We start from the raw sequence: 11334 nt of genomic DNA on the forward strand, positions 1-11334 counted from the left end.
TACACACACACACTCACACACACACACACACACTGCTCCAGACACACTACTCCAAAGTGTCATGCACTTATAAATCTGTGTGAGCCGTTTATGTACAAGACTGCTGAATGATATTGACCTGAGTAGCTGCATATATCAACTCTTACTGTATGTGTGCATGTGTGTGCGTGTGTTTATGGTGTGTGTGTGTCTTAATATGAGTTACAGTGCATCATTATTCATAACTCTCCCTCCCTAGGTATCGTGTGGTTGTGCCCTACCCCCCTCAGAGCGAGGCAGAGATCGAGCTGAGAGAGGGAGATGTGGTGTTTGTTCATAAGAAGAGAGAAGATGGCTGGTACAAAGGCACTCTGCAGAGGACTGGACGCACTGGGCTCTTCCCGGCAGCTTTGTAGAAATCTTCTGAACAGGATCGCTACACACACACACACACACACACACACACACACACACACACACACACACACACACACACACACACACACACACAGAGCATACAGTTGAAGTCGGAAGTTTACATACACTTAGGTTGGAGTCATTAAAACTTGTTTTTGAACCACTCCACAAATTTCTTGTTAACAAACTATAGTCTGTTGTGTCATTTACAAAGTAGATGTCCTGTCATTTTTCCAACAATTGTTTACAGACAGATTAATTTCACTTATAATTCACTGTATCACAATTCCAGTGGGTCAGAAGTTTACATACACTACGTTGACTTTGCCTTTAAACAGCTAGGAAAATACCAGAAAATGATGTCATGGCCGTTAGAAGCTTCTGATGGGCTAATTGACATAATTTGAGTCAATTGGAGGTGTACCTGAATGTATTTCAAGGCCTACCTTCAAACTCAGTGCCTCTTTGCTTGACATCATTGGAAAATCAACAAAAATCAGCCAAGACCTCAGAAAATTGTAGACCTCCACAAGTCTGATTGATCCTTGGGAGCAATTTCCAAATGCCTGAAAGTACCACGTTCATCTGTACAAACAATAGTACGCAAGTATAAACACCATGGGACCACGCAGACGTCATACCACTCAGGAAGGAGACACATTCTGTCTCCTAGAGATGAACGCACTTTGGTGCGAAAAGTGCAAATCAATCCCAGAACAACAGCAAAGGACCTTGTGAAGGAGGAAACATGTACAAAAGTATCTATATCCACAGTAAAACGAGTCCTATATCAACATCACCTGAAAGGCCACACAGCAAGGAATAAGCCACTACTCCAAAACCTCCATAAAAAAGCCAGACTACCGTTTGCAACTGTACATGGGGACAAAGATCGTACTTTTTGGAGAAATGTCCTCTGGTCTGATGAAACAAAAATAGAACTGTTTGGCCATAATGACCATCGTTATGTTTGGAGGAAAAAGGAGGATGCTTGCAAGCAGAAGAACACCATCCCAACCGTGAAGCACGGTGATGGCAGCATCATGTTGTGGGGGTGCTTTGCTGCAGGAGGGACTGGTGCTCTTCACAAAATAGATAGCATCATGAGGAAAGGAAAATTATGTGGATATATTGAAGCAACATTTCAAGACATCAGTCAGGAAGGTAAAGCTTGGTCGCAAATGGGTCTTCCAAATGGTCAATGACCCCAAGCATACTTCCACATTTGTGGCAACATGGTTTAAGGACAACAAAGTCAAGGTATTGAAGTGGCCATCACAAAGCCCTGACCTCAATCCTGTAGAAAATATGTGGGCAGAACTGATAAAGCGTGTGCGAGCAAGTCCTACAAACCTGACTCAGTTACACCAGCTCTGTCAGGAGGAATGGAACAAAACTCATCCAAGTTATTGTGGGAAGCTTGTGGAAGGCTACCCGCAACGTTTGACCCAAGTTAAACAATTTAAAGGCAATGCTACCAAATAGTAATTGAGTGTATGTAAACTTCTGACCCACTGGGAATGTGATGAAAGAAATAAAAGCTGAAATAAATCATTCTCTCCACTATTATTCTGACATTTCACATTCTTAATATGAAGTGGTGATCTAATTGACCTAAGACAGGGATTTTTTACTAGGATTAAATGTCAGGGATTGTGAAAAACTGAGTTTAAATGTATTTGGCTAAGGTGTATGTAAACTTCTGACATCAACTGTATGTTTTACTATCCTTGTGGGGACCTAAAATTGATTTCCATTCAAAATCCTACTTTCCCTAACCCTAACACCAAACCTAACCCTTACCCTAACCTTAACCCCTAACCCTAACCCTGATTGTAACCCTAACCCTAAACCTAACCTCTACGCCTAAAATAGCCTTTGTCTTCGTAAGGACCTGGGAAATGTCCCCATGGGGGATAATTTTCCTTTTTTACTATCCTTGTGAGGATTTCCGGTACCCACAAGGATAGTAATACCCACACACACATAACACAACACACACCGCCACCCCAGCTCCAACCAGCCTCAAAGGAGCAGGGGCCTTTATCCACGCAGGCACTCCCAGGACAGCTATGGGAGGGGTCCTTCATCAACCTCATCAATGACTTATGATGTTGACATCATCAGGCGGTGCATAGTATTTTTCTACTGCATCAATGTGTATATGCTCTAAACATGAGTGTCCATATGAATGTGTGGTATGGCTAGAGACAGGCCGGACTGGTTACAGAAGCACCTAAAGACCCTGGCTTACCTTATACTTGTTCCTTCTGGTCGGTGTGTGTGTGTCTGTGTGTCTGTGTGTGTATGTGTGTGTTTATGTGTGTTTATGTGTGTGTGTGTGCGCGTGTGCGTGTGAGTGCATGCGCGTGTGACCAGCAGTGGTTAATACCAGCCATGTGGCAGCTCAACAACGGGACAGAAAGCACACCAATGGTCTCAAATGGTCTTAAACATACCTCACGTCTGGCAAGCTACATCAAACCTCCTATTTCACTGGCGAAGCACACAACAGTACTCCTCTTTCATTGGCTTAGCACACAATGGTGGTCCTTTTTTATTGGCTAAGCACACAACAGTACTCCTCTTTCATTGGCTAAGCACACAATGGTGGTCCTTTTTTATTGGCTAAGCACACAGCAGTATTCCTCTCTCATTGGTTAAGCACATAACAGTGGTCCACTCCTATCTATGCACACAACTACTGTTTCATTGACTCAGCAAAAAAAACAGCTGTTCAACAACAGAAGTAGGATCAACTGGTTTAGAAGAGTAAAGCAGATAAGTCTACAGGTCAGGAAGACATAGTGAAACAGAAGCACACAGAGTTAGGAAGGCCAGAACAAGTTGGCTACAGCACAGATGAGACTAGATCTACAATAGACAGACAGTACACTCCGTCTCAGCACAAAGCACACCCTTGTGTGAGACCATCTGGTTCTGATTCGAGTAGCAGCAGCCGGGGAGTCTGGGTAATCCACGAGTTGGGTGACAGACAGATGACTTTAAACACCCAAAGATTCAGATGAGATTAGAGTCTTTCCATCAAGCCCTGATACACACACACATACACAACAACACACACACTGTGATGTGAAAGGACTGGATGGGTCCCAGTCCCTCCCCTCCTCCCCCTCAGAGAGAGAATAGAGTGAAACCCGGTCCAGAAGCAACCCTTAGCCCCAGATGAACCAGCTGTAACCCTGTTTCTACTGAACCCAAAATGCCAGCCTGTTTGTCTGTTTCTACTATTTGTCTGTGGATCGAAATCACCTCCTTGTTGGAGATGCAGCACTTCCACATGATTCAGTCACCACACAGCACCCATCTTGCTATTCCTGCTCCCCAGTGTTCCCATGAGTCAGTGTGTTCAGGTCAACTGTCTTTCTGGTTTGTCTGACAAAACATTACAGATTGTCTGGCGTGAGTGCTGTACCACTGACAAGACTTTACATATTGTCTGGTGTGAGTGCTGTACCACTGACAAGACTTTACAGATTGTCTGGTGTGAGTGCTGTACCACTGACAAGACTTTACATATTGTCTGGTGTGAGTGCTGTACCACTGACAAGACTTTACAGATTGTCTGGTGTGAGTGCTGTACCACTGACAAGACTTTACAGATTGTCTGGTGTGAGTGCTGTACCACTGACAATACTTTACAGATTGTCTGGTGTGAGTGCTGTACCACTGACAAGACTTTACAGATTGTCTGGTGTGAGTGCTGTACCACTGACAAGACTTTACAGATTGTCTGGTGTGAGTGCTGTACCACTGACAAGACTTTACAGATTGTCTGGTGTGAGTGCTGAACCACTGACAAGACTTTACATATTGTCTGGTGTGAGTGCTGTACCACTGATAAGACTTTACAGATTGTCTGGTGTGAGTGCTGTACCACTGACAAGACTTTACAGATTGTCTGGTGTGAGTGCTGTACCACTGACAAGACTTTACAGATTGTCTGGTGTGAGTGCTGTACCACTGACAAGACTTTACAGATTGTCTGGTGTGAGTGCTGTACCACTGACAAGACTTTACAGATTGTCTGGTGTGAGTGCTGTACCACTGACAAGACTTTACAGATTGTCTGGTGTGAGTGCTGTACCACTGACAAGACTTTACAGATTGTCTGGTGTGAGTGCTGAACCACTGACAAGACTTTACAGATTGTCTGGTGTGAGTGCTGTACCACTGACAAGACTTTACAGATTGTCTGGTGTGAGTGCTGTACCACTGACAAGACTTTACAGATTGTCTGGTGTGAGTGCTGAACCACTGACAAGACTTTACATATTGTCTGGTGTGAGCGCTGTACCACTGACAAGACTTTACAGATTGTCTGGTGTGAGCGCTGTACCACTGACAAGACTTTACAGATTGTCTGGTGTGAGTGCTGTACCACTGATAAGACTTTACAGATTGTCTGGTGTGAGTGCTGTACCACTGACAAGACTTTACAGATTGTCTGGTGTGAGTGCTGTACCACTGATAAGACTTTACAGATTGTCTGGTGTGAGTGCTGTACCACTGACAAGACTTTACAGATTGTCTGGTGTGAGTGCTGTACCACTGACAAGACTTTACATATTGTCTGGTGTGAGTGCTGTACCACTGACAAGACTTTACATATTGTCTGGTGTGAGTGCTGTACCACTGACAAGACTTTACAGATTGTCTGGTGTGAGTGCTGTACCACTGACAAGACTTTACAGATTGTCTGGTGTGAGTGCTGTACCACTGACAAGACTTTACAGATTGTCTGGTGTGAGTGCTGTACCACTGACAAGACTTTACAGATTGTCTGGTGTGAGTGCTGTACCACTGACAAGACTTTACAGATTGTCTGGTGTGAGTGCTGTACCACTGACAAGACTTTACAGATTGTCTGGTGTGAGTGCTGAACCACTGACAATACTTTATAGATTGTCTGGTGTGAGTGCTGTACCACTGACAAGACTTTACAGATTGTCTGGTGTGAGTGCTGTACCACTGACAAGACTTTACAGATTGTCTGGTGTGAGTGCTGTACCACTGACAAGGTTTACAGATTGTCTGGTGTGAGTGCTGTACCACTGATAAGACTTTACAGATTGTCTGGTGTGAGTGCTGAACCACTGACAAGACTTTATAGATTGTCTGGTGTGAGTGCTGTACCACTGACAAGACTTTACAGATTGTCTGGTGTGAGTGCTGTACCACTGACAAGACTTTATAGATTGTCTGGTGTGAGTGCTGTACCACTGACAAGACTTTACAGATTGTCTGGTGTGAGTGCTGTACCACTGACAAGACTTTACAGATTGTCTGGTGTGAGTGCTGTACCACTGACAAGACTTTACAGATTGTCTGGTGTGAGTGCTGTACCACTGACAGGACTTTACAGATTGTCTGGTGTGAGTGCTGTACCACTGACAAGACTTTACAGATTGTCTGGTGTGAGTGCTGTACCACTGACAAGACTTTACAGATTGTCTGGTGTGAGTGCTGTACCACTGATAAGACTTTACCGATTGTCTGGTGTGAGTGCTGAACCACTGACAAGACTTTATAGATTGTCTGGTGTGAGTGCTGTACCACTGACAAGACTTTACAGATTGTCTGGTGTGAGTGCTGTACCACTGACAAGACTTTACAGATTGTCTGGTGTGAGTGCTGTACCACTGACAAGACTTTACAGATTGTCTGGTGTGAGTGCTGTACCACTGACAAGAATTTACAGATTGTCTGGTGTGAGTGCTGTACCACTGACAAGACTTTACAGATTGTCTGGTGTGAGTGCTGTACCACTGACAAGACTTTACAGATTGTCTGGTGTGAGTGCTGTACCACTGACAAGACTTTACAGATTGTCTGGTGTGAGTGCTGTACCACTGACAAGACTTTACAGATTGTCTGGTGTGAGTGCTGTACCACTGATAAGACTTTACAGATTGTCTGGTGTGAGTGCTGTACCACTGACAAGAATTTACAGATTGTCTGGTGTGAGTGCTGTACCACTGACAAGACTTTACAGATTGTCTGGTGTGAGTGCTGTACCACTGACAAGAATTTACAGATTGTCTGGTGTGAGTGCTGTACCACTGACAAGACTTTACAGATTGTCTGGTGTGAGTGCTGTACCACTGACAAGACTTTACAGATTGTCTGGTGTGAGTGCTGTACCACTGACAAGACTTTACAGATTGTCTGGTGTGAGTGCTGTACCACTGACAAGACTTTACAGATTGTCTGGTGTGAGTGCTGTACCACTGACAAGACTTTACAGATTGTCTGGTGTGAGTGCTGTACCACTGACAAGAATTTACAGATTGTTTGGTGTGAGTGCTGTACCACTGACAAGACTTTACAGATTGTCTGGTGTGAGTGCTGTACCACTGACAAGACTTTACAGATTGTCTGGTGTGAGTGCTGTACCACTGACAAGACTTTACAGATTGTCTGGTGTGAGTGCTGTACCACTGACAAGACTTTACATATTGTCTGGTGTGAGTGCTGTACCACTGACAAGACTTTACAGATTGTCTGGTGTGAGTGCTGTACCACTGACAAGACTTTACATATTGTCTGGTGTGAGTGCTGTACCACTGACAAGACTTTACAGATTGTCTGGTGTGAGTGCTGTACCACTGACAAGACTTTACAGATTGTCTGGTGTGAGTGCTGTACCACTGACAAGACTTTACATATTGTCTGGTGTGAGTGCTGTACCACTGACAAGACTTTACATATTGTCTGGTGTGAGCGCTGTACCACTGACAAGACTTTACAGATTGTCTGGTGTGAGCGCTGTACCACTGACAAGACTTTACAGATTGTCTGGTGTGAGTGCTGTACCACTGACAAGACTTTACAGATTGTCTGGTGTGAGTGCTGTACCACTGACAAGACTTTACATATTGTCTGGTGTGAGTGCTGTACCACTGACAATACTTTACATATTGTCTGGTGTGAGTGCTGTACCACTGACAAGACTTTACATATTGTCTGGTGTGAGTGCTGTACCACTGACAAGACTTTACATATTGTCTGGTGTGAGTGCTGTACCACTGACAAGACTTTACATATTGTTTGGTGTGAGTGCTGTACCACTGACAAGACTTTACAGATTGTCTGGTGTGAGTGCTGTACCACTGACAAGACTTTACAGATTGTCTGGTGTGAGTGCTGTACCACTGACAAGACTTTACAGATTGTTTGGTGTGAGTGCTGTACCACTGACAAGACTTTACAGATTGTCTGGTGTGAGTGCTGTACCACTGACAAGACTTTATAGATTGTCTGGTGTGAGTGCTGTACCACTGACAAGACTTTACATATTGTCTGGTGTGAGTGCTGTACCACTGATAAGACTTTACAGATTGTCTGGTGTGAGTGCTGAACCACTGACAAGACTTTATAGATTGTCTGGTGTGAGTGCTGTACCACTGACAAGACTTTACAGATTGTCTGGTGTGAGTGCTGTACCACTGACAAGACTTTATAGATTGTCTGGTGTGAGTGCTGTACCACTGACAAGACTTTACAGATTGTCTGGTGTGAGTGCTGTACCACTGACAAGACTTTACAGATTGTCTGGTGTGAGTGCTGTACCACTGACAGGACTTTACAGATTGTCTGGTGTGAGTGCTGTACCACTGACAAGACTTTACAGATTGTCTGGTGTGAGTGCTGTACCACTGACAAGACTTTACAGATTGTCTGGTGTGAGTGCTGTACCACTGACAAGACTTTACAGATTGTCTGGTGTGAGTGCTGTACCACTGATAAGACTTTACCGATTGTCTGGTGTGAGTGCTGTACCACTGACAAGACTTTACAGATTGTCTGGTGTGAGTGCTGTACCACTGACAAGAATTTACAGATTGTTTGGTGTGAGTGCTGTACCACTGACAAGACTTTACAGATTGTCTGGTGTGAGTGCTGTACCACTGACAAGACTTTACATATTGTCTGGTGTGAGTGCTGTACCACTGACAAGACTTTACACATTGTTTGGTGTGAGTGCTGTACCACTGACAAGACTTTATAGATTGTCTGGTGTGAGCGCTGTACCACTGACAAGACTTTACATATTGTCTGGTGTGAGTGCTGTACCACTGACAAGAATTTACAGATTGTCTGGTGTGAGTGCTGTACCACTGACAAGACTTTACAGATTGTCTGGTGTGAGTGCTGTACCACTGACAAGACTTTACAGATTGTCTGGTGTGAGTGCTGTACCACTGACAAGACTTTACATATTGTTTGGTGTGAGTGCTGTACCACTGACAAGACTTTACAGATTGTCTGGTGTGAGTGCTGTACCACTGACAAGACTTTACATATTGTTTGGTGTGAGTGCTGTACCACTGACAAGACTTTACATATTGTCTGGTGTGAGTGCTGTACCACTGACAAGACTTTACAGATTGTTTGGTGTGAGTGCTGTACCACTGACTTCTCATGCTGAATCTAATGCTGTCTTACTATGAGAGAAGTGTTACAAGAGAAGTGTTACATTACTGCAACAGAAAATAAAGAATATATATATATATATTTATACAGTACCAGTCAAAAGTTTGGGCACACCTACTCATTCCAGGCTTTTTCTTTATTTTGACTATTTATACATTGTAGCATAATAGTGAAGACATCAAAACTATGAAATAACACATATGGAATCATGTCGTAAGCAAAAAGGTGTTAAACAAATCAAAATATATGTTATATTTTACATTCTTCAGTGTAGCCACCCTTTGCCTTGATGACAGCTTTGCACACTCTTGGCATTCTTTCAACCAGCTTCAACTGGAATGCTTTTCCAACAGTCTTGAAGGAGTTCCCACTTGTTGCTGAGCACTTGTTGGTTTGCTTTCCTTCACTCTGCGGTCCATCTCGTCCCAAAACATCTCAATTGGGTTGAGGTCAGGTGATTGTAGAGGCAAGGTCATCTGATGCAGCACTCCATCACTCTCCTTCTTGGTCAAATAGCCCTTACACAGCCTAGAGGTGTGTTTTGGGTCATTTTCCTGTTAAAAAAACAAACGATAGTCCCACTAAGCACAAAACAGATGGGGTGGCGTATCGCTGCAGAATGCTGTGGTTGCCATGCTGGTTGAGTGTGCCTTCAATTCTAAATAAATCACCAACAGTGTCACCAGCAAAGCACCCCATCACACCTCCTCCTCCATGCTTCATGGTGGGAACCACACATGTGGAGATCAGCAGTCTCCTCTGAACAGTTGATGTTGAGATGTGTCTGTTACTTGAATTCTGTGGAGCATTTATTTGGGCTGCAATTTCTGAGGCTGGTAACTAATGAACTTATCCTTTGCAGCAGAGGTAACTTTGGGTCTTCCTTTCCTGTGGCGGTCCTCATGAGAGACAGTTTCGTCATAGCTCTTGACGGTTTCTGAAACTACACTTGAAGAAATTTTCAAAGTTCTTGAAATGTTTCCAAATTAACTGACCTTCATGTCTTAAAAGTATTGATAGACCATTGTTTATCTTTGCTTATCTGAGCTGTTCTTGCCATAATATAGACTTGGTATTTTACCAAATTGGGCTATTTTCTGTATACCACCCCCTATCTTGTCACAACAATGCATTAAGAAGGAAAACATTTCCACAAATTAACTTTTAACAAGGCACACCTGTTAATTGAAATGCATTCCAGGTGACATGATTCTGGTTGAGAGAATGCTATGAGTGTGCAAAGCTGTCATCAAGGCAAAGAGTGGCTACTTTGAAGAATGTGAAATATAAAATATATTTTGATTTGTTTAACACTTTTATGGTTACTACATGATATGTGTTATGTGTCATATGTGTTATTTCATAGTTTTGATGTCTTCACTATTATTATACAATGTAGAAAATAGTAAAAAATCAAGAAAAACCCTTGAATGAGTAGCTGTGTCCAAACTTTTGACTGATACTGTATATTGTCCAGATTATTTATATTTCGTGGGTGCCAGAGTTGCCCTCCGCTGGTGACCAGCATTCTACCATGTGATCATGTGATCATTAAACATTGTCTCGTAATGATGACCTCGTGGTTTGGTTGGTTTTTCATGTCAAGTGCATTTTTGCAATAAATGCCTTTGTTTTAATACAACCTTTCTCGCCTCATGCCTGTTGACAAACATGCTATCTCACTACTGCCTCCTCTCCATCACTTCCTTCCTCCCTCTCTCTGTGGAGGTGGGTGACAGCAAGGCTGTCAGGAATAATCACCTCACACCTATTTGCATTTAGAGTGAAGCTAAGGCCTGGCTGACACACATGCTATATAGGTGGAGAGGTGTGTGTGTGTTTGACACCTGTGTGTGTGTGTGTCATCACAGGGTAGAGAGGTGTGTGTGACACTGTGTGTGTGTGTGTGTGTGTGTGTGTGTGTGTGTGTGTGTGTGTGTGTGTGTGTGTGTGTGTGTGTGTGTGTGTGTGTGTGTGTGTGTGTGTGTGTGTGTGTGTGTGTGTGTTTGACACTGTGTGTGTGTCATCACAGGGTAGAGAGGTGTATGTGTGTCATCATAGGGTAGAGAGGTGTGTGTGTGTGTGTGTGTGTCATCACAGGGTAGAGAGGTGTGTGTGTGACACTGTGTGTGTGTGTCATCACAGGGTAGAGAGATGTGTGTGTGACACTGTGTGTGTGTGTGTGTGTCATCACAGGGTAGAGAGGTGTGTGTGTTTAGGAAACTGGGCTGTAAGGACACTGATCACTATTCTAGTCAACCCTTCTCTGATGCCAACAGCACTTCTACATGCCAGGTTCTGTGTTGGTGTGTTTCTATTCAGGATACAGGTCACCCCAACCCAGATATCCCATCCTCCTCAACAAGGTCAACCCAGCCCACGACCCACGCACATGCTTCATCCACTGTTTCCCCGCACACACACACAAACACCCCTGGTCCGGCACAAGATAGGTTTGACCTCATTCAGTCCCTCAACAAG

The 11334-nt window shown here is 43.7% G+C and overlaps 2 protein-coding genes across 2 annotated transcripts in view; both read left to right on the plus strand.

Annotated features, from left to right (window-relative positions):
- The window catches only part of LOC118366632 (E3 ubiquitin-protein ligase SH3RF3-like), a 90838-nt gene extending 87053 nt beyond the window's left edge, over positions 1-3785 (plus strand). Inside the window, exon 9 of the mRNA XM_052493481.1 lies at positions 239-3785. Coding sequence (XP_052349441.1) covers positions 239-395 — 157 coding nt within the window. The 3' untranslated portion in view covers positions 396-3785. The remainder of the gene's footprint in view (positions 1-238) is intronic.
- On the plus strand, positions 3583-10484 carry LOC127914891 (uncharacterized). Its single transcript, XM_052492637.1, has 3 exons — positions 3583-3593; positions 3762-5438; positions 8798-10484. The coding sequence occupies exons 1-3, from the start codon at positions 3583-3585 to the stop codon at positions 8868-8870; spliced, it is 1761 nt and encodes a 586-aa protein (XP_052348597.1). The 3' UTR covers positions 8871-10484.
- Positions 10485-11334: the final 850 nt, after the last annotated feature.

The sequence above is a fragment of the Oncorhynchus keta genome, chromosome 34 (genome assembly GCF_023373465.1).
Source record: "Oncorhynchus keta strain PuntledgeMale-10-30-2019 chromosome 34, Oket_V2, whole genome shotgun sequence".
In the NCBI taxonomy this organism is placed as follows: domain Eukaryota; kingdom Metazoa; phylum Chordata; class Actinopteri; order Salmoniformes; family Salmonidae; genus Oncorhynchus; species Oncorhynchus keta.

Excerpts from the sequence above, each read along its gene's own strand:
- LOC127914891 (XM_052492637.1), top strand. Across the intron at positions 5,439-8,797 it reads AGTGCTGTACCACTGACAAG|ACTTTACAGATTGTTTGGTG; the intron begins GTTTACAGATTG and ends ACCACTGACAAG.